Source organism: Mustela lutreola, chromosome 14, assembly GCF_030435805.1.
Source record: "Mustela lutreola isolate mMusLut2 chromosome 14, mMusLut2.pri, whole genome shotgun sequence".
Lineage (NCBI taxonomy): Eukaryota > Metazoa > Chordata > Mammalia > Carnivora > Mustelidae > Mustela > Mustela lutreola.
This window is the reverse complement of record NC_081303.1, coordinates 40218672-40242153: the sequence shown is the minus strand read 5'-3', so window position 1 is coordinate 40242153 and position 23482 is coordinate 40218672. Positions and strand designations below refer to the sequence as shown.

The 23482-nt window shown below is 38.6% G+C and overlaps 1 protein-coding gene across 3 annotated transcripts in view; it reads left to right on the top strand.

Annotated features, from left to right (window-relative positions):
• The first annotated feature begins 426 nt into the window (after positions 1–426).
• SYT14 (synaptotagmin 14) overlaps positions 427–23482 on the top strand; it is a 206994-nt gene continuing 183938 nt past the window's right edge. For all 3 annotated transcript variants that reach the window (XM_059146289.1, XM_059146288.1, XM_059146287.1), the window contains exons 1-2: positions 427–546; positions 14345–14392. In XM_059146289.1, coding sequence (XP_059002272.1) covers positions 534–546; positions 14345–14392 — 61 coding nt within the window. In that variant the 5' untranslated portion in view covers positions 427–533. The remainder of the gene's footprint in view (positions 547–14344; positions 14393–23482) is intronic.

The following is a 23482-nucleotide window of genomic DNA, read 5'->3' as shown; positions in this document are numbered from 1 at the left end:
GAACCCCGTCTTCGAGTGAGGAGACCTGTCCATGGTCCTGACCACATCTTTTTCCCTACTCGCCTCGTTCGTCGACTACGGATGCTGCCAGCACCCGAAGAGCGGACGCCTCCGCCGTGGTCCAGGGCCCCGGGAAGCCCCGGGCCGAGCAGGTCAGAGCCGCCCGCACATGCTCAGTGCGCCCGCTCTCAGGCGCCGGTGCCCCGGCTCCCCGGACTGGGCACCTGTTTTGAATCCCGGCGCGAGGCTCTGTGGGGGTGGCGAGGTGGGGGCGGGGCGGCGTCACGTGCTGGCGACAGCGGCGGCGGCCGGGGAAGGTTCCATTTCTTCGGCGGCCAGCAGTCGGGCGCACGGGGAGCCCCTCCTCCTCCCGGCCCCAGCCCGCCCCGCCCGCGGCTCCCCTCCGGGCCGCGCAGCCGGGCGTTTGCGGGGCCGGCCCCGCCCCTCTGGCTGGCGGACTCGGCGCGTCCTCCGCCCGCACGCCCGCTCGCCGCCCCCGCCATCCAGTTGGTGCGGTCCATGGCGAGCACATCATGGCGATTGAAGGTAAGTGGAGGCCGGCCGCGGTGTGGGAGGAGGGAGAACGCCCAGAGAGCCGGGTTCCCAGGCGCCCCGGAGGCCGTGGCGCGGGTGGGGCACTTGCCTGCGGGCGGGGAGCGGGCGGCGGAGGCACAGGGGTCCCGACCGCGTCTCGGTAGACGGGTGGGCGGAGCGGCGCCGCGGCTCCGCCGGCTCGCTCGCTCCCGCCCCGGCGGTACTGTCGGCCTCAGCCCGTGCCCCAGCGCGGGGAGGAGCCGGTCCGCCTGACAGGTGCCGTGCCTGGCGGCGCCGAGTGCAGCTCCGGTGCGGCCCTGCGGAGCCCGCGGGACGGGTCGGGGGACTTGGGGACTGCGGGGCGTTCCCTCTCTTCTGAGCTCCCTTCCCCGCACCCCTGCTCCCGCGGTGCCCCCCCTTGCTACCAAACTGGGAGTCCAGTTTTGCTGTCCCAGTCGTAACCCTTCTTAGTCCCTTCTCTGGAGCTGACGCTGGGTTGCACTCTCCGTCCATACCCTTCTGTTTGCTGTTGTAGGGGGCCAGGAAATTTGGGATGAGGTTAATTTCCTCAAGCGTCCCTGCCCCCCCCCCCCTCAGCACTCAAAACTGCCTTTTCCCCCCCTAAGAAAGAGAAGTGGATACATCTGAAATAATAAACGCACACTTAGAATCCTGCATGTATAGCAGTCCACTAAGTGTTATAGTGTCAACAATACTCATATTTTCAAAAAGTAGCTTAGTTTTTACTGCCCAGCCAGAGAAGGTAGTTGGTTGGCATCAGAGTGTATTTTCCTTTTGTGCCAAAAACATCTATCTGGTCTGAAGTATCTATATTTTGCTTTGTTTTTAAGGAGGATATTGTGAAAATTAACATCACATGTCTAGGATGTTTATGTGAAAGACTGCAGCATCTTCCAGCCCCTGTGAGACTCTTAGCTTAACTCAGTGAAAGTAGTTTGTAATATTTACCTGTACGGGCGCACGTGTGTACAGATTCACATCATCTCGTACCTCTGGTATATCATCATTAGCTTAAATTTTATGTGTCTTCCTCCTAAGTAAAACTTTAAAGAGGACTTCCCATCTTGATGACTGGCTAATCACCAATAGCTTGTATCTCTGGGGATTCCTTTTTGTCAGATGGTTTAGTCTTCAAAATAACTTGAGCTGTGTGCTTATTTTTATTTTGTTACCTTAAGGGATTGATTATCTGTTATATGCAAGACACACATTCAGACACATTTCAGATAACTACTTTAGCTAACCTGGTGGAAAGCACTTGGGAGAAGATCTACTTATAATCTTTGATATTCCTGTTATCCAGAGTGGTACTTTCAAACTCTTCCTTACTGTGCTTTTAACTAGAGGAAACCACATCCACTGATTAATGTTTTGTTCTTTATTTCTACAACTGATTTGTTGTAGTATTTCTTTTTTTTTTTTTTTTTTTTTTTTTAAAGATTTTATTTATTTATTTGTAAGAGAGAGAGAGAGTGAGAGCAAGCACAGGCAGACAGAGTGGAAGGCAGAGTCAGAGGGAGAAGCAGGCTCCCTGCGGAGCAAGGAGCCCGATGTGGGACTCGATCCCAGGACGCTGGGATCATGACCTGAGCCGAAGGCAGTGTTGTAGTATTTCTTAATGATGTGGTAAAGCTAAAAAGTTTATGCAGACAGTGAGGAAGAATTAGCCAGATAGCATCTGGATCTAACCCTGTAACTTTTAATTTCTTGAAATATTTTACATTTTTTTCTCTTTTTCTCAGTCCTCTCCTCCCTCCCTGCCCTGCACAGTTAAATGTGATCATTTATGTCATTATGTCAGCCCGTGGCCCGGCTGATGATATGTGATCATTTGTTTATGTCAACTGATGGCTTTTTGCTCTGCCTACTACTACTTACACGTTTAAAGAACAAGATTTTTGAAATTTTCTTATATTCTAGAGATTCTTCTGTGTTTCAGATATTCACATCAGTAACGCAAGCGTTCGTTAAAGTTTTCATTAATATAAAGAAGTTGAATTTTATGTTTTCTAGTTTGGTAAAGAGACTAAAGTTAATATTAGCATTTCAGATAAAGATATTGGGTCAGGTTAATCTAACTGTGCTGTTTTCACATATCAGAGCCCATTCTTTTTTTTGTTATTATTTATTATTATTTTTTAAAGATTTTTAATTAATTTATTTATTTGACAGAGAGAGATCACAAGTAGGCAGAGAGGCAGGCAGAGAGAGAGAGAGGAGGAAGCAGGCTCCCCGCTGAGCAGAGAGCCCGATGCGGGACTCGATCCCAGGACCCTGAGATCAGAGCCCATTCTTTATACATACCATTCCCTTGCTGTGTTATGAAGTGAAATGAGCTCTGGATGAGGACTTTGTACTAGGCACATCTTAGAATTTTAGGGGCCCAAGGGGGCATCGCATTCAAACTTCTTCCCAGTGAAGTGGCTCATAAAGCATTCAGCCCCTTTTACCTGTTAGTTCAGCAGCCTTATTGAGCACTAGCTGTACTTGGTGTTCTGTGCGATTCTGTGGGGCCATAAAGATGCCTAAGACCATACTCCTTCCCTCAAGGCGCACATGTTCTAGTAGGGGAGACTGATAATTTTAGCCATGCAATTATAATGTAGTGTGAACAACAAAAGATGAATCACCTTTTGTATAAAAACATTCAATGGCATATAAATTCAATGAAAATCTGCCATTCAGTAACTTCTATCTACTTATCCTGGGTCTGCCTTCTGGAGCAATAAATTAGAAGTCCACTCTTCCCTGTATGTATGACATCCCTTCTACCATTTGAAGACTGTGATTGAACATTTTCTGTTGTAGACAAAATATCCAATTCTTCCTCTGGATGGTGTGTAGTTGTATGTTTTAAAGTTTGAAATATGGTAGTGAGCCATTTCATTCCAAATGTATTGTCGAGTAACATAGCCTTTTTGGAACTGCATGTTGGCTCAAGATGAGGTTGAAATCAACTAAAACCATGGGATCTCTTCCAGCTGGACTACTTTAAAATCAGGTGTCTTCAATCCCTTGCATAGCAGATCAATCAGAACAAATCATTTGGATCTGTTAGGCATGTTCTCATTAGCTGTAGCAACATTTTACCCCCTGAGTTTAGATTTTTTAGTAGTAAGGGTTACTTTTATTTCCTCCTCTATGTAAAACCCGTATTTTACATAAAAGTAATCATTCATTTCTTCCTTTAATCAGACAGGTAACTGCTGATCAGGACTTCAGACAAAAATAAAATGGTCGTGTTATCACATTGATCTAACGTAATTCCAGTTAGAGCTGAAGAAGTTAGCCTATCTTAGTTTAAGTTAGGATTTTGAGAAAACATTTTGGAATATTGAGTAGTTTACAGAACCGTATTGTTACCCTAGAGGTCCAATGATAACCAGGTTGAGAATCATTGCTCTACCCAAGCCTGTCAAGACCTATAGTTGACATCCAGTGTATTAACTCTTTTAATGTTGGCCTCCATCAATCAGACATTGTTAACCATTTCTTGTTTTGTTTTGGGTTTTTTTTGAAATTTTCTCCTCCTCTTTTGATTACCTACTTCTTAGTCTTCTTTTCATCTACATTGCCTAATGTTCTTTGTGCTTCCATTCTTAACCCTGTTCTCATCCTCTTTACATACTTTTTATACATACTTTACATACTCTTTACATACATGCTGCTGTAATCGCACACGTTGAGTAATTTTATAATCGTTTGTTTGTAATTTGTCCTCCCTGTCAATTCCTGGAGAGTAATGTTTTATTTTTTTACTCCTTATATTTTGTGCAGTATCTAAATATAGTATGTACCCAACAAATATATTTTGAATTGTTATAATGGAATTCTCTACCTTAGCTACATTGATTGCATCCATTCCCCAGGTATATTTGACCCAAAACCTGCCATTCAGTAACTTCTATCTATCTGCTCACCTCAGTTCTGCTTTCTGGAGCCAATAAATTAAAAATGCAGTATTTTTAAAAAAAAGATTTATTATTTTAGAGAGAGGGAAAGAGTGTGCGCACACATGGGGGGTGGTGGTCAGAGGGAGAGAGAAGATCTCAAGTGGAATCCCTGCCAAGCACAGAGCCTGACTCAGGGGTTCAGTCTCACAACCCTGAGACCATGGCCTGAGCCAAAATCAAGAGTCAGACACTCAACTGACTGAGCCACCCTAGACCCCCAAATGTGCGCTATTAACACTTATAATGAGAACCAACTGTTGTATGGAAGTGTTGAATCGCTGTATTATATACCCAAAACTAATATTACACTGTATGTTAACAAACTGAAATTTAAATAAAAACTGGAAAAAATAAAAGTGCACTATGAATAAAAGTACACAGAATTTTCATAATTTTCAGACAGTAGCTAGATATCTTGCATGTTCCACAGAAATCCAAAATATTTAGTTTGGGACATTCAGAATGTCCCCAACTGAAGTTGTCACCTCTGTACTCCCCACTCCACGCAGATTTAGTGAGTGGTATTTTTAAATAAGCAGGTATCTGAGCTAGAAATCTGGAAATCAGCCCTGTCTTAAACGCACTCCCCCTTGTTGATCAGTAAGGCCTGCCAAGTCTGCATCTCCGTGATGCTTACGGCTTCCACTTAAGTTTTTTCCCTCCCATTAATAGGCTTGTATCAGTTTTCTAAGCTAGTCTTGTTTTGTTAGCACTAGTTTTAGGGTTCCTTCCAACCCATTTTCTGAATTCTTGCTAGTTTTCTTTGTAAAATGCAAAACTAGCATTTAAACCCTCAGGATAGAGATCTTTAAGGATCTGCTCTGTGCTCGTCCTTGGTTCTGTACGCGTCTTTCTGACCCTCCGTAAGAACATCAGAACACTCTTTGTGAAACTTATTTGCTGAAGTAAAAAGAATCCACCTTTATTGTTATTGTGCTGTATATTTGACTATTTAATCTCTCTGAGTAGTATTTTTTAAAAGCTGTAAAAGAAGACTGTATTAGAAGGAATTTGTGTGTGTGTAAACATGTGTATGTACATATTTTTATTCATAAAGGCACTCTGTAGTTTACCACATACTTCCACATATGTATTTTTTAAATCATCAGTACAGTTCTGAGGTGCTCTTGAAGACTTGGAACTCTAAGATCTCCAAGGCAGAATTTGGACTTTTGAAATATTGAATTAAAAGCTCAGTACAAACCTATCCCATTCCTAGTGCTGAGGGAGAACATCACACTCCTTTCCTGCTTTCCCTGTTACTGTTGGAAAGAGATCATTGGGATATAAGGGAGGATTATAGGATGAGAAAGGCCAGCCTGTGCGCAGTCTGTGGCAGAGGGAGGCGATTTACTGAATACTTTTTTTTTTTTTTTGAAGATTTACAGTTCAGTTCAAGCCATAATATCCCCAAAAAGGATATTTTGACTTTCATCAGGAATAAAATTTCTAACACTTTGCAGAGATTTTGCACAAAGTTAGATAAGCAGTATATTTGTTCAGAGACCTCTCTGTAAGTACTTTGGAGGGCTTTATCTACTTACGGGTTGTCTCCTAATTCGCTAAACAAAATTAGGAAAAAGGAGAGATCAGTAGAGAAACATTTGAACTAAGAAACATTTCGGGTTTTGTTGTTTTAGGTAATTTTAGAATGCGACAATGCCTGCCATTGTAGAAAGCAAGAGAACCGCATGTTGACTTATTTCTTTGTTGAGTAATGCTGTTTGCATTATTGCTTTCTTTAAAAGTGATTATAATGTTTGTCCATAGCATATGTGTAGGAGCGTCGTAGAATGTCTTCCTGGATTTGATTTCCGTTTAGCTGACTTCATTCTTTCCCCCCTTCCCCAATCCTGCCTCGTTTATACCTAACAAGAAAGGGCCTATACAGGGAAAACCTTGGATCGAACCAACTGCTATCAGTAAAACATTCGAAACTTTTGAGTAAGGTAATTATGTGTATATTTGGTATGTCTGTGCAGTAAAATCCTAACTGAAACCCAACAATTTGGAACCCTTGATTTACCTTTTTTAAGGAGGAAATAGTGACAATACAGTAAACTTTCATCTGGAATTTATTTAAAAACCAACTTCTAGGATTCATATGTGCATTCAGAACATTTTCTTTCATATTTTAGAGCTGTAGTAGAATTGATATTCACAGTAATATTCTGAATCATCAGGAGAAAGTATTTTAATGAAAAATTATCTTCAGTATTCTGAACTTACTAATGTAATAATGCATATTAATAGCTTTAACAAATTATCTGGTGCAGCAGTCAAAACAAAAGGTGTTCTCATTTAACTAGAAAATTAAATTAAGTAGAATACCTTTTTATGAGCCTATATTTATTCAGAGTTTTAGGGTATTATCTTAACGAGCTTCTAAACAGTCCAAAACATAATTAACTCAAAAACCAAATTAAAAGTTGCTCAGAAGTAGGGAAATGGATTATGTTTATGAACAGTAAGTTTACTTTTATAGGATAAAATTTGCACCTCTTGGAAAAAGTTGTTGCATAAATTCATAGGAATTTATATGGATCAAAAGCTAATACTGTATTTAGCACATGGTTTGAAGATTATAAAGTACTCTAAGATATTGTTATGAAAACAGATATAATTGGTTATTCTGTGAGATGCCAGAGGGTGGCAAGTATGTTTCTCAAAATTCAGGCTATTGTATAGGCATATTATACATAAAATGAGCTTGTAAGAGTAAGTACAGAAAGCACTTACTCAGATTAACTCTAGTAATTACACAGCAACAACTAAAAAGTAAAGGAATTCTGATTTGGAAAATTAACTCCCAGGTGACTGGAGGCCTAAAAGATTATTATTATTATTTTTTTTTTTTTTAAGAAAAATTCTCAGAAGGGGCACCTTGGTGGCTCAGTCAGTTAAGTGTTGGCCTTTCAGCTCAGGTCATGTCTCAGAGTCCTGGGATCAAGCCCCACATTGGGATTCCTGCTCAACAGGGAGTCTACTTCTCCTTCTCCTTCTGCCCCTCTGCTCATGCTCTCTCTCCCTCTCAAATACATTAAAAACAAACAAACAAACAAAAAACAGAAAAAAATCCCAAAAAACCTTAGAAAAAGAAAAATTCAAAAAGAGCACAAATTGAGGACTATAAGAAGATTGACTTTTATTTAGGAATATTTTCATAGGAGAGTGTTTGAAATTAACTGACAAGTAATACTGTAGAAGAGAAGAAAACACACACAATCTTTTCTGTCTCTAGGCGTAAGTCCAAGTTTTCTTTGAATTTCATGTTCTACTTGTGAGGAATGCAAAGGGAATTAACATTTTTTGGGTGCTCGTCATGGGCCAGGTATCATCTATCCATCATCTTAGTCATGGAGAGCAGATGCATGGCGAAGCTTCTTCTCTTGACTACAGCAGACATCTGTTTTGTTAAAGTATCTTTTCCATATCTCTGCCCTACCCCATGTGGACTTAGTTTTAGCATTCCTCTCGACATTGCCTTCCACCCCCATTCCAGCAGCTACTTTTCTTTTCTTTTTTAAATTTTTATTATTTTTTAATTTCTTTTCAGTGTTCCAGAATTCATTGTTTATGCACCATACCCAGTTCTCCATGCAGTATGTGCCCTCCTTAATACCCACTACGAGGCTCACCCAAGCTCCCACCCCCCTCCCCTCCAAAACCCTCAGTTTGTTTCTCAGAGTCCACAGTCTCTCATGGTTCACCTCCCCCTCCGATTTCCCCCAACTCACTTCTCTCCATCTCCCATGTTATTCCTTATGCTCCACAATTAAGTGAAACCATATGATAATTGACTCTGCTTGACTTATTTCACTCAGCATAATCTCTTCCAGTCCTGTTCATGTTGATACAAAAGTTGGGTATTCATCCTTTCTGATGGAAGCATAATACTCCATAGTTAATATGGACATATCTTCCTTATCCATTTGTCTGTTGAAGGACATCTTGGCTCTTTCCACAGTTTGGCAACTGTGGCCATTGCTGCTATGAACATTGGGGTCCAGATGGTCCTTCTTTTAACTACATCTGTATCTTTGGGGTAAATACCCAGTAATGCAATTGCAGGGTCATAGGAATTTAATTCTTAAGGAATTTTAATTTCTTAAGGAATCTCCACATTGTTTTCCAAAGTGGCTGGCTACTTTTAATCCCTGAAACTGGTATACTAAAATGAAAGCCATTTTCCATCTGGGGTTACTATTATTATTACTCAAGTGAATTTAGTTACTTTTCTTTTTTCTTCTAAGTACAAGGTTCACAAAGAAAATACTAGGTGATACTGTCTTTAAAATTGAAGCTTGGGGGCGCCTGGGTGGCTCAGTTGGTTAACCATTTGATTTCAGCTCAGGTTATGATCTCAAGGTCCTGCTCAGCAGGAAGTTTGCTTGTCCCTCTTCCTATATATGTCTGTACCCTTACCCACTGATGCACTTGCTCGCTCGCTCTCAAATAAGTAAATAAAATCCTAAAAAAAATTGAAGACTGGCTCAGTTCAGAAATCATGATCTTTCCATAACACTCTGCTTTCAGTGATTATTCCAGGGCATCTGGGTGGCTCAGTGGGTTAAAGCCTCTGCATTCTGCTGAAGTCATGATCCCAGAGCCCTGGGATCAATCCCCACGTTGGGCTCCCTGCTGAGCTGGGAGACTGCTTCCCTTCCTCTCTCTCTGCCTGACTCTCTGCTTACCTTTGATCTCTGTCAAGTAAATAAATAAAAATCTTTTTAAAAAATTGAGATTATTCCTTGAATGACTTAATTAGGATCAAAACTGAAAGGTATCTAGAGATTAGTGACTTTGGTCTAACTGGGTTAAATTGATTGTGGGAGGAGAGTTGGCAACATTAATAGGAAACATTTACTATTTCATGCCTATTATAGCATAGATGTCTGCTTAAGAATTAACTATAACAGAGTTATAAGTGACACAATTTATTTTTTGAACCACTTTAATGCATATGTTTCAGTGACATCTTTAGATAAGGTAGAATTTAAGGTTTTTTTTAAAAAAAAGATTTATTTATTTTTTTAGAGAGATGGAGTATGAGTCGGGGGGGAGGGGAAGAGAGAGAGACAGACAGACAAGACTGAGGGAAACAGACTCCCCACTGAGCTAGGAGCCTGAAGCAGAGCTTGATCCCACAGCCCTGAGATTATGACCTGAGCCGAAATCATGTGTTGGGCGCTTAACCCACTGAGCCACCCATGTGCCCCAAATTTAAGGTATTTCTAAAGTAGCCTTGTGGTGTTTGAGAAGAAATTAATAGAGCCTGTAAATTGTAGTGACTTCATTTATTGGTCAAAATTTACATGGTAGAAAAAATAAAGTCAATTTTAAAAAGGACTCCTAGTTCCATTTTAAATAAACTGTAAGTCTTTAGGTTTAATTCCATTTTTGTATAACTGGGCATATTTTGATGGGACTGTAACATCACTGCCCATGGCATATGGAAAAGTACATACATTATAAATCCCTATGGCCACTCCCCCTCAATCCCTGCTTAAAAAGAAAGTCCTGTTTCCCAAGTACACTCCTGGTCATGTGCATCTGTACACACTCGTAGCATGTCTGCGTGTGCCCACACACATTTATTTCCTCTTAAACTGTGTACTTAACGCCAATTGTAGAGGATTCTGCTGGTTTACATTATGCTCCTACATGGGTTTGCCTGAGGGAAAAGATGGTAACTGTGACTAAGCTTGTCATTTTCTATTTCTCATTTCCATGTTACTGAGATGATTATTTCAAGAGCAAGGCTGGTATTATCTCTAAGAATAGTTTTGAGAAACTGACTTTTATTTAAATTACCTTAAAGGATTAGAAAACTATTTCATAATTTTTATTTTTTTTCATAAAATGAAGAAAAGTCTATTTTTAAATTCCTTACTATAACAGCCCTAGGGTCCTAATTATTTTTTCTGACAATAAACTAGTGATCCTGAGCAACTTAATGTTTAGTGCCTCAGTTTGTTTATTCTAATGAGCTAGACAACTTTATTTCCAACTTCTGATCGCTTTTTATATTCTGTCATTCTCTTAAGGTCTCCCATGTTTTCATTAGTGTTAATATGTTTGCAGTAAATTTGATGTGTGAAAAATTGTATTTATATAAGTGTTCATTTGAGGATGATTATTCATTTTAGTAGAAGACTTCGCTCTTTCTAAAAAGACTGACTAATTTATTACTTTAAATAATCATTCCCCCAAATTGGTTCAGCTACTGTGGAAACCAGTATGGTGGTTTCTTAAAAAAATTAAAAATAGAACACCATAAGATGCAGCAATCCCCCAGCTGGGCACATAGCTAAAAGACATGAAAAAAATATATTGAAGAGATATCTGTGCTTCCATGTTGATTTCAGTGTTATTCACAACAGTCAAGACACAGCCCAATTGTCCGTCAGTGGAGGAATGGGTAGAAAGGTGGTATATGTATATACAACGGAATATTATTCAGCCCTAAAAAGATGGAAGTCCTGCCATTTGTGACAACATGGATGCTAAGTGAAATAAGTCAGACACGAGTGACAGTATATGGTATCTCTTAAATGTGGAATCTAAAAAAGCTGAACTTGTAAAAACAGAGAGTGGAATGGTGATTACCAGGGTCTGGGGGAGCTGGGGGAATTGGGAAAATGTGAAGGGTGAAAACTTGCAACCCGTAGATAATTAAGTCCTGGCAAGCTAATGCGCAGTACAGTGGTTCTAGACAACGATACTATGTTATAAACTTAGAAGTTGCTAAGAGACTGGATCTTAATTGTGACTACCACACACAAGAAATGATAATTATGTGATGCCATAGAGGTGTTAGCTAAGGCTATGGTGGTAATCGTATCGAGATATATAAATATCAAATCAACATGTATACCTTAAACTTCACAGTGTTCTATGTCAATTCTAACTCAATAAAAATGATCAATAATCATTTTTCTATGCATTTGACTTGCATATTTGTTATATACTTATATCAAACTATCACAATGTGTGCTTTAAATATCTTACAACTTTATATGTTCAGCTATACCTCAATAAAGCTGAAATTTTAAAAAATAATCATTCCCTTGTACATTATACTCTTAAATTCAGTAAGCCATTTTCTGAATTGCCACCATATCTAAGTCAGGATATGCCTACTGTGACTTGCCTTTTGTTTACAAATTTGACTCATTTGGAAACTTTTCAGACTTATTTTTAGAGGTTTTAGAACAAGGCATGAAGTTTGTACAAAGTTCACTGTATCTCTGATTGAAAAATTATTTAAGCCTTTTGACTCCCAAACCTATTCATTAAAACCTATACTTTTAACATATAGAATGCATATTTTTTCCTTAACACTCTTAACTGGTCTCTGAAAGGATTGGGGGGAAAAGAAATATTGATTTCAATGTCCAGTAATAAAGTTTATTTAACTTTCTGTGTTTCTTTTATACTTTTAAAAGGAAGGTTTTTTCCCTAAATTTCATTTTACTGCCTGGCATTTATTTTTTTAAGATTTTATTTATTTATTTATTTGACAGAGAGTGGGCACAAGCAGGCAGAGTGGGAAGCAGAGGGAGAGGGAGAAGCAGGCTCCCCACTGAGCAGGGAGCCCAATGTGGGACTTGATCTCAGGACCCTGGGATCATGACCTGAGCCAACGGCAGACTTTTAACCAACTGAGCCCCCCAGATGTCACTGCCTGGCATTTATTTATCCTTAATATTCCTTTTCATTTCAGTAATGATAGTGATTATTCTTGATTTCCACATGTACATCATCAGAATCTCACTTGGTTAGAATTTTGGTAACAGATGCTAGGAAGAGTAGAGCTCGATCTCTTTTTTTCTAGTTATGTGATTTTTGTGCATACTTGGACAAATTTGACAATTATAAATTGATTCTATAAATTTAAAAATATAGCAATTCCTTGACTTAGCTTTTTATTTATGAAGTTCTTTCATTTGATATAGATAAATTGAATACTTTTAAAAGTGGGAGTTAGCTTTCATGGTCATTTTGTAGTTTTGAGAAAAATCTTATATAATATTTTTATTGTTACTATTAATACTAAGCCTGCAAAAAACCATACACTTATATTTAAGATTAGTAGTGTATGCCAAGACCTAACCAATTTACATTAAATATAGGGAAAGTCCAGATTTAATTACAGGCTTTAAAAAGTACAGTCTTACTAACATGAATTAAGTACATGAGGCAAACTGCGTTATACTACAAGTGTTATCTTCTGGAGAATAGGCCTTAATGACCATATAAGAAATATTTTTATGTGGCCTCTGAAAACATCAGTGATGGCATTAGTGTGTGTTATAGTTATGTTATTGTTAATTTTATGATTCTTCCAAATTTCTTGAAAATAGTTTCTTCTGTAATTTGGTAAATTTCCTCTTTCTGGTTTTTTATTAGATTCTTCTCAGTATTAAAGCTATGTGGTGTGTAGTTGTAGCTCATTCTTGCCCTTCAGCAAGTGATCAGTGGTTGCCCATTGGTAATATTCCAGTTAGTAACGTCTCAGTACATTTACACGGAGGTTTGCTGAATGATGGTTGTTTCATAATCATCGTTTTAGGTTAGGTATTTCTTCTTGCTAAGTCTGTCTTCCTGATAACCAGTGATTAGTTTGTTGTGTTGATAATAATAACAAACCTGGCGTTGTTACAACCAAGTTGGAATACAGATCTAACCTACTTTAGCGATAGAAATACTGTTTTGTATTTTTTTAGCTTGCTTCTCAGATGACCTACTTTTTTTAGTGGATATCATGGCTTTTACCTCTCATGTTACTGCTGTAAGCTATTTCTATTTTTTATAAGTGTTATAAGATACACACTTAACTGTTCATAACTGTTCATAATCTTCTGTAATGAGTTAAGATTAAATTATTTAATATTTCTATTATGCAAAGTTTAAACATAATTCACAGTGTAATTATAATGTCATGCATATATAGAATACAACAGAGTTTCATTTAGTTTGCATTCATATAAAACAGTGGCATTATGTTTCAGAGTGAAGGAAATGCCTATTTGTATAGAGACTATCTTATTTTTATTTACTTTTTTATTTTATGATAGAGTGATTTTAGTCATTGTGGTTAAATTTGTTTTTATCATTCTATTTATAAATTTTTTTTTACAGATTTAGAAGAGTGGATATTCTTTTTTTCTTTTTAAAAGATTTTATAATTTGACAGAGAAAGAGACATTGAGAGAGAGAACACAAGCAGGGGGTGTGGAAGAGGGAGAAGCAGGGTTCCCCCTAAACAGAGAACCCAGTGTGGGGCTCAGTCCCAGGACCCTGGAATCATGACCTGAGCCAAAGGCAGACGCTTAACAACTGAGCCACCCAGGCGCCCCAAGAGTGGGTATTCTTTAGCTACCCAGGGAAAAGATTACATTTCATTTTATACCATATGAGTATATATGTGATAATATATAAATAGGGCCTTTACAGGGTTGACCTTTCCATATTAACTTACCTGTGTATATTAAACCTCAGATACGAAAGTGGCTTTTCTCCTACAGTGGTTCTTTCTAGATGATGTGAAGAGGTCCTTAGGAAATGGTGATATGATATCTGCTCTTGAGAAGATTGCTATTAAAATAACAGGCTTGGCTTGGATGAAGTCTTTATTACAAGACTTTATAAGATCTTAGTTTATGGGTTCAAGGAAATTCTGGACAGCAAGTTATCATATAATTGAATTTAAGGAAGATTAGGAAACTCTTTCTCCCGAGGTCATTGGTAAAAGCTAATTTAAAACAGTTTTTTATAATAGTCAAACTCACATTATTTCCTCTTTTTAACTTCTAACAAATTTTTTTTAACAGGTGGAGAAAGAACCTGTGGAGTACATGAACTTATCTGTATTCGAAAAGGTAAGTCAATGCTCTGCATGGATATTTCGATACAAAACGAATACTTCACAGCATATATTAAGATGGCAGGTAATTTGCACTTAGAATAAAATGTAATAAGTACTAATATTTCTTATTTGTATTATAGACTTAAGTATCCATAAAGTGTGTATTGTTTATTATGTGGTTATTGAGAGTTGTTACTTTATATTTAGTTTTTTTGGGCTGATAAAGCCTGGTTTCTAGCATATTGGTTATTGGACATGGTGAAGAGGCACAGAATAGAGGGTTTGATTTTTGTTCCCTTTCAGAATCTGGAATCTGAGTGCATGCTGATCTCCCATTGACTTCTGTTCTATTACTGTACCCCATCAGAGAGATGTGAGGAGTTGGTTGAAATTCAGATCGGGACCATGTCCAAAGACCACAGCATCCTTTGACACCAACAACTGTCTATGCTTCCTTAGAAGGAGCCACCTGGCAACTGGGTGGTTCAACAAGGTGGCCCCAGGAAAGGTAATTCAGTTATTAGGTGGGAGGCAAGGAATCAGATCTTCTCTAGATTTGCAAGAATCAGGAGATCCTTGGGAGTTCCCACATTCACGAGTAATGAGAAATCCGTTAAATGGTGTGAAGAAAGGAAAAGATGCATCTGGGGAGGTCAGGGGAGGAAATCCTCATAAATTTAGTACTCTTTTCTCTTTTTAAACTTGGGAGACTTTGTTTTTCTTGCATCTCTTTTGAAAACTGACTTGGCCCTCCTGAGTCTGGCCAGCGAGCAGCAATTGTCCCCACTATTTCACCCTAAGGAGGTTTGAGGCGGCATCTGTATTTGTGATACCTGTTCGGTGTGCCAGGGAAATGTCAACATATATTCAGTAAGTCTTCAGCAGGTCTGAAAAGCCTCAGCTGCTTTAGAGTTGAAAAAATTTCTAATCCTTCTAAGGTGAATTTGTGTGACCATTATTAACATGGTCATACTACAGTTTATGTGTCACTACGGGTGACGGCTGTACATTTAAAAATACCCTGCCTCCTTGATTAAAGTGTTGTTTATATACCTTTCCTCTGGCAACATAGAGGAGAAAATTGAGGTCCATTTCCCCAAATCTCAAATTTTTTATTATGATTTTCATGCTATAATCATTGTCAATTGATACTTCTTATCTAATATGGGGGGGGGACAGATGTATACATTGTTTTTTTCCTTGATGTAAACATTTTTAAAACCTTTATAATATATTAATCTGGAATTACTAAAAATGTTTTAAATAATTTTACAGTTATTAGCCTTTCCCACCAAAACTTTTTGAAACACAGAATTTATTTGGTGGGATAGAAGACACTGTACAAATCACTTGGAATCAAAAGTTGTGAAAGCTGTGGGTAGGCGAATGAAAAGACCAGAGCAGAGACCGCTAGAATGGAAGACAGTAAATGCGCAGAGGCTCTTTTGTGGCTATGATGGGAACATAAAGCTACAGCAGAGAAAATAGTATACACAGAGATCGGTGATGATCTGAACACACCTTTTTAGTACGGGTTGTCTTCTTGTTCTGTATTGCTGTTTTAATTCCAGTCCAGGTAGTTCACAGACAATGCCTTGCCCAGATTTCTACTAGTCCAGCTTTTTCACTTCTTTCTGCTTTTCTGTAGAATTTTAAATGTGTGATTAAAAGTTTAAAAAATGATCACACTGTAGCCACCTCGTGGAAAATTTCTGAATCTTTGTGTGTGCTGTCGGCACTTAGTTCAGTGTCCTCTTCTAGGGGATTGATGTTCCATAAGTTTTTAAATATTTCAAATTAATGCTCAGAGCTAAAGCCTTTGCATGCTAAGCTGGACTTCGATAGCCGAGAGCATTGAAGGTTATATGAAGCCAAATAATTGTAATTAGTATCAGGGATTCTGGTAAAATGGCATCTCTGATGACATATCCGGCTTCTTTTTACCTGTTTGGCTGTTCCTTCTCTTTCTCCTTTCCTGGCTTCTCGCTTCTGTCAGAACTCAAATACTGGAATGTATCAGAGTTTGGTGCTAGACTTGCTTCACTTTTCCATCTTTTCCCTCTGTTTGGTTTTATTCAGTTCTCTCTTAAATGCCACACATATTTGTAAATCCAGCTCTGAGCTGTCCTCGAGCTCCCTGTTCTTCTATCCTGTATTTACTTGATCTTTTTATCTGGATGTCTCCTACAAACAACTTGGCATGTCTAAAGAGCAAGTCTTAGTTTTCTCACATGAGCCTGTACCTTCCTCAGTCTTCCCCGTCTCCACTAATAAAAAGCCCAGTCTATCCAGTTGCTCAAGTCGACCTTAAGAATAACTGTTATTTCTCTCCTTCTGTCTTTCCATTTATTTTTTTTTTATTTTTTTATTTTTTTAAAGATTTTATTTATTTATTTGACAGAGAGAAATTACAAGTAGATGGAGAGGCAGGCAGAGAGAGAGAGAGAGGGAAGCAGGCTCCCTGCTGAGCAGAGAACCTGATGCGGGCCTCGATCCCAGGACCCTGAGATCATGACCTGAGCCGAAGGCAGCGGCTTAACCCGCTGAGCCACCCAGGTGCCCTGTCTTTCCATTTAATATACTAACTGGTTCTGTCACTTCTACCTTCAAAATAGATTTTGAAGGCATCGTCTTTCTTCCATCCTGCTGTTATCCTTGTAGCCTGCATTCCTGTCTTCTCTTGCCTACACAACTCCACAACTCTAATCATTTTCTAACTAGTTTCCCTACTTCCACAATTCTCTCCTTTAGTATGTACCAGTGAGCCTTTTTTTTTTTTTTTTTAGATCCAGTGGTCTTTCAAAATATGAATCAGGTTTACATGCATTAAATGTAGATCAGATTTTAAATATAATGTCCACTCCTGTGGATTCCCATTATACCTGGAATAAAATCAAAAAGCCTTACCTGGGGCGCCTGGGTGGCTTAGTGGTTTAAGCCTCTGCCTTCAGCTCAGGTCATGATCTCAGGGTCCTGGGATCGAGCCCCACATCGGGCTCTCTGCTCAGCGGGGAGCCTGCTTCCCCCTCTCTCTCTGCCTGCCTCTCTGCCTACTTTGATCTCTGTCTATCAAGTAAATAAATAAAAATCTTTAAAAAAAAAAAATCCTTACCCTGCTCTACAAAGCCTTACATTGTAGCATCAACTCCAAGTCCAAAACATCACCTAAATATCATCAACTCCTCATCTAAAATCATTTGTATTAGGTGTGGGTGAAACTCTGGGTATGACCCATCATGGGTCAAAATTCCTTTCCTATCTGTAGACCTGTGAAACTAGAAAACAAATTACCTGCTCTCCACATACAGTGATGGAGGAGGCATGGGATAACAGAGACATTTCCACCCGAAAAGGGAGGAAATGGAAGGAAGAAAGGAGTCACTGGTACTTAGCAATTTTAAAACTTGAAACTGGGGAAAAGCTCTAGGTTTCAAGATCTGGGAATCACATTGTCTAGCTCTTGACCCTGAGGTCTGAAGCTCCAACCCTCTGGGTTTAAGATTCTACCATTGGAGTCCTCTTTCCTTTTTCATGGAAGGTAGTGTGTGTTTGCACCAGTTTTCTGCCTCTAGAATTTTGGTAGTCCCTCAGTCTTCTTGTATTTCGTCTTCTTGACCCTTTCGGTTCCGACTGGCAGGGTTTATATATAATATTCTCCGAAACCCCGTGAGTCTTTTCTGTCTGTCATCGGGATTCATTCTGGTAGACAAGGTGCTTCTCCACAGGTCTTTCCTGGGTTATTCCATCCCTTTCTTTGGCTTTTGCTCAGATGAGGGTAGGAGAGACCCAAGAGTGGTAGGTTTAATCCCTTCAGAGAACTCTGTGTCACTGAGTTGTGTTCAGTTTGAGACACTGACAAAAGGTTGTCTAGCTCTACCCTTGGCTCCAGAGCCTGCTTTCTTGACGTTGAATCCCTAATTTTAGCGTAATTCACAATCTGGATATGCTGAGGATTTTCCAAATCATGAAGTCCTCCTGCCTTTTTACTTAAAAGTTTTTCCCTTGATTTATCTGTTTCCTCCCAAGGTTTGCTAAAAACAGCATGAATAAACCCAGCCACCCTTTCAGCAGATTGCTTGGAAATCTCCTTAGCTAAATATCCAAGTTCATGGTAATTTCCATATAACTGTAAGACATGGTTTAGCCAGGCCCCCTGCCACTGGGTCACAAGGATCTCCTTTCTCCAGTTTCCAGTTTCCTGCTCTTCCTTTCTTTCTGACTTCTCACCAGCAGCACTTTTAAGTTTATGTTTCCACAGTGATCCCTTTGCCTGTTTAGGTCTTCTAGATCTAAGACCTGTATAAGGTTTTTTTCCTACCACGTGCCTCATTTTTTTCCCTCAGTCCTGACTAGCAGAATCATTAAGACCTATGTGTCTCCTAAAAGGCAATAAATATTTCTCAAGGCACTTTAGGCTTCTTCTGTCATGCTCCCCAGAATTCTTCAGATTTCTCCCCAGTACCTAATTGCAAAGCCACTTCCCTATGTTAGGTATGTGTTACAGCAGCTCCCCACTTTCAGTTACTAAACTCTGTATTTCGTTTACTACGGCTGTGGTAACAAATGACCACAGCTTTGCTGGTTTAAAACAACACAAGCTTATTCTCTTCTAGTTCTGGAGACCAAAAGTCCAAAGTCAGTTTCACTGGGTTTAAGGTCAAGCTCTTCTTCACGACATTGGAGGGGAGGCTCTGCTTCCTTATCTTTTCCATCTAGAGACCAACTGTGTTCTGTGGCTTGTGGTCCTTCAAAGCCTGTCACTCCACAAACTCTGCTTCTGATGTTCTGTTTTTTCTCCTACTCATTCTGACTGCCTCCCTCCCTCTTCTAAGAACTCTGGGGATTACATCAGGCCTACTAGTAGGATAATCTGCTGTAATCTTGCCATCTCAAGATTCTTTTTTTTTTTTTTTTTAAAGATTTTATTTATTTACTTGTCAGAGATAGAGGGAGAGAGTGCAAGTGAGCACAAGCAGACAGAGAGGCAGGCAGAGGCAGAGGGAGAAGCAGGCTCCCTGCTGAGCAAGGAGCCCGATGTGGGACTCGATCCCAGGATGCTGGGATCATGACCTGAGCCGAAGGCAGCTGCCCAACCAATGAGCCACCCAGGCGTCCCGCCATCTCAAGATTCTTAACACAACAAAATATGCAAAATCCTTTTTGCCATTTCGGATGATACATACTGGCTCTGGGGATTGGGACATTGACGTCTTTGAGAGGCCATTACTGAGCCTGACACACTGTTTGAGCCCTGCCCACTTCATGCTTTTTGTTTTATGCTTACTGTCTTTTACTCACTATGCCTCAGCCACATTGGTTTTATTTTTCTTCATTAAATGTCCAGGCTTGTTTCTGGCCCAAGATTTTATTACAGGCTATTTTCTCTGCCTGTAATACTCTCCCCTAGCAGCTCTTGGAATGACTGACTCCTCTAATCCTTTAGGACTCATTCCAAGTGTTACTTTCTCAATCACACATTTCCTACTGACCATAGATAAAGTAGCTCCTTCTATTCTTTAATCTTAATGCTATCATCCTATCCATTTAGTAACATCTATCTTAATTGGCATTTATCACTTATATTGTTAATTATGTTTTGCAGAAGAACTCTATGCCCCTCCATCATATAAGCTCTAATTGGGTCAGAGCTTTGATGGATTTGTTTACTGCAGTATTGCCAGTGCTGAGAATTACATAGGACATATGGTAGATATTTAATAAATGTTTGAATTAATGAATGAATGATTGAATTGGATTTAGCTGAGTTGATCTTGAATAATTGTATTCACTGTTTACCACATAGGAGGCATTTATAATACTTTCTCTATGCAAATACAATTCTAAATGTAATGATGGTGAAGATTTCTTTTTTCAGTAATGATTTAAACTAGATAATATAAAATTTTCTGCACTAAAACACCTAACAACACTGGAGAAAATATTAGCACATATACCTTTCAATGTATTTTTAAGCCCAGAGAAAAGTTAGGGAATCTCCAGAGTTAAAAATATGGAGGCTCATCAGGGAAGGACAAATCTAAACCATGTTGAGATACCATCCCACTCCCACTAGGATGGCTAAAATAAAAGGGACAATAACCAGTGTTGATGACAATGTGGAGAAACTGGAACCTTACACACTACCGGTGGGGTCATAAAGTGCTGCAGCCACTTTGCAAAACAGCTTGCCATTTCCTCAGCAAGTGAAACATAGCGTTACCGTATGACCCAGAAGTTTTATTCCTAGGTATATAACCAAGAAAATTGAAAACTTATGTTCACACAAAAGCCTGTAATGTAATAGTCATAGAATTATTATTTATAATATCCAAAGTAGAGAAAACCTAAATGCCCATGAAGTGATAGCTGAATAAACAAAATGTGGTCTATCCACACAATGGAGTATTAGTCAACAATAAAAAGGAATGAGGTATTGATACGAGATAAAATTATGGAGAAACTGTGAAAATGTTGCCCTTAGTGAAAGAAGGAAGACCTAAAAGGCCACGTAGTGTATGGTTCTATTTATATGAAATGTCCAGAACCAGCAAATCTGTAGATTAGTGGTTTTCAGGAGCTGGGGGATAGAGGGAACGGAGAGTGACTGCTATGGTACAGAGTTTCTTTTTGGGATGATGAAAATGCTTTGAAATGAGACAGTGGTAATGGTCACACATCTCTGTGAATATACTAAAAACCACTGAATTATACTTTAAAGGATGGAATTTTTGGTGAATGGTATGTCAATAAAACTGTTTTTTTTTTTTTTTTAAACCCGGAAGTGAAAACTTGAGCTGTAGATTCATAGCCGTAGACTTCTCATATGGTGGCCAATGTTCTAACATAAGGTAGATACTGTGTGACTTATTAATCCACCCTTAGAAGGAGGCACATGGTATCACTTCTGCTCTGCTGTATTGGCACAAGCACTGGCAAGCCTGCTTAGGTTCAAAAGGTGGAGGTTCTTAATGGGAGTGGTACAAAGAATTTGTAACCATTAAAAAAAAAGTCAGTGTCCTATATGCTTATGTTAGAAGAGAATGAAATTTATGACACAGGCATTCAGAGTAAGAAGTTAGAACTATCTTCTCATAAGCTCAGAGTAAGTAGAAAGAAGGAGAGACTAAAGATAACAAAAAATTAATCAAATAGAAGCAAAGATACAATAAAGATAAACAATCAAAATGCCACTGCTTTGCAAAGTCTTATGAAATAGTTAGATCTCTAGTGTCACTAATTAAAGACATAATATAGAAGCCACAAGTAAATAATGTTAGCCTTGTAAAAGGGGTATAATTGCACTTGTAAGTGAGCTTTCAAAAAACCTAAAAGCTTTAATAACTTCTTATTTATTTATTTTTTTTGCTTTAATGACTTCTTGATAGTAAATTTGAAGTTGTAGATGAAATGGACAATTTCAGAGAAAAATAGAATTTAAACTGATAGTAAATTTTAATTAATTAATTAATTGCAAGTGGGTTTTTTTTTTTTTTAGGCAACTTGTCATTCAGTCTTCAAAGAAAAAAATGACCCAACCTTATGAAAACTGTCCCAGAGACTAAAAGAAATGGAACATTATCCCAAATTACTTCATAAGACTGGAATATAACCTTGATAGTAATCCAGAGTAATACAGTCTGAGAGAGGGAAATATATGCTGGTCTAACTTAGGAACATGGATATAAGAATTAGCAAAACAAATCCTTCAATGGTTTGAGGAAAACATACAAATGTATGACAAACTGAATAATTACAAGAATGTTGCATTGGAGTCTATTCAAAAGGTGTACTATGTTGATCATGTAAGCATCTCAACAGAAGCATTTGATAAAATTTATCATTCATTTATAATAATAATGGCTCTTTTTAAAAAAAATGTTTTATTTATTTTTTTAAAGATTTTATGTATTTACTTATTTGAGAGAGAGAGAGAGAGTTAGAGAGAGCATGAAGAGGGGAAAAGGTCAGAGGGAGAAGCAGACTCCCTGCAGAGCTAGGAGCCTGATGCAAGACTCGATCCCAGGACTCTGGGATCATGACCTGAGCTGAAGGCAGTCGCTTAACCAACTGAGCCACCCAGGCGCCCTATAATAACAGCTCTTACACTAAGAATACAAAGAAACTTCTTGAACCTAAAAAGGGTATCTGTCAAAAGTAAGTTAGAAACTATTAAATGGTGAAATATTAGAAGCATGAATGTTGCTATTCAGCATCATATTGGACAGTTTAGCCAGTAGTAAGCCATGGCAGAGAAATAGAAAGTTATCAGTTCAAAAATAAATGGATAATGCTAATATTATTTATAGGTGATGTTGATTATCTACATAGAAAATCCAAGAGACTTTATAAACAATAGAACAAGAGAGTTCATTAAATTTGACTAATGCAAGATCACTATATAAAAATAAGGTACATTTTTTTTTTTGCTATAAATAATTCCCAAAAAATAAGGTACATTTTTATATGTAATAGGCAACAAACAATTAGAAAATGCAATAAAAATCTCTTTTAGAGTATTGTGATATCCATAATATACCCAGGAACAAATTGAACAAAAGATGTGTATGACTTTTATGGAGAAAATGAAAAATCTTTATATACAGACATAAAAGAAAACATGTAAATGAAGAGATAAATAATTTTTATGAGTAGAGATATGCAGTATGTTTAAATTGGCAGTACTCCCCTAAATTAATCTATAAATTTAATAGAATTCTAATCTAAATACCAGCAAGAATTTTCAGGGAATGTGCAAGTTATTTCTTAAATGTATATGGCAGAGCAAACAGCAAAAAATAAGATAGCTTTTGGGGCACCTGGGTGGCTCAGTGGGTTAGAGCCTCTGCCTTCCGCTCAGGTCATGATCCCAGAGTCCTGGGATCGGGCCTCGCATCGGGCTCTCCCCTCTGCAGGGAGCCTGCTTCCTCCTCTCTCTCTGCCTGCCTCTCTGCCTTCTTGTGATCTCTGTCTGTCAAATACATAAATAAAATCTTAAAAAAAAAAAGAATAAGATAGCTTTTAAGTAAAGGAATGTAGTAGGGGGGTGGGTATGTATTAATTAAAATATTCATTTAGTTGCTTTATCAGAGATTCAGTGACTGAA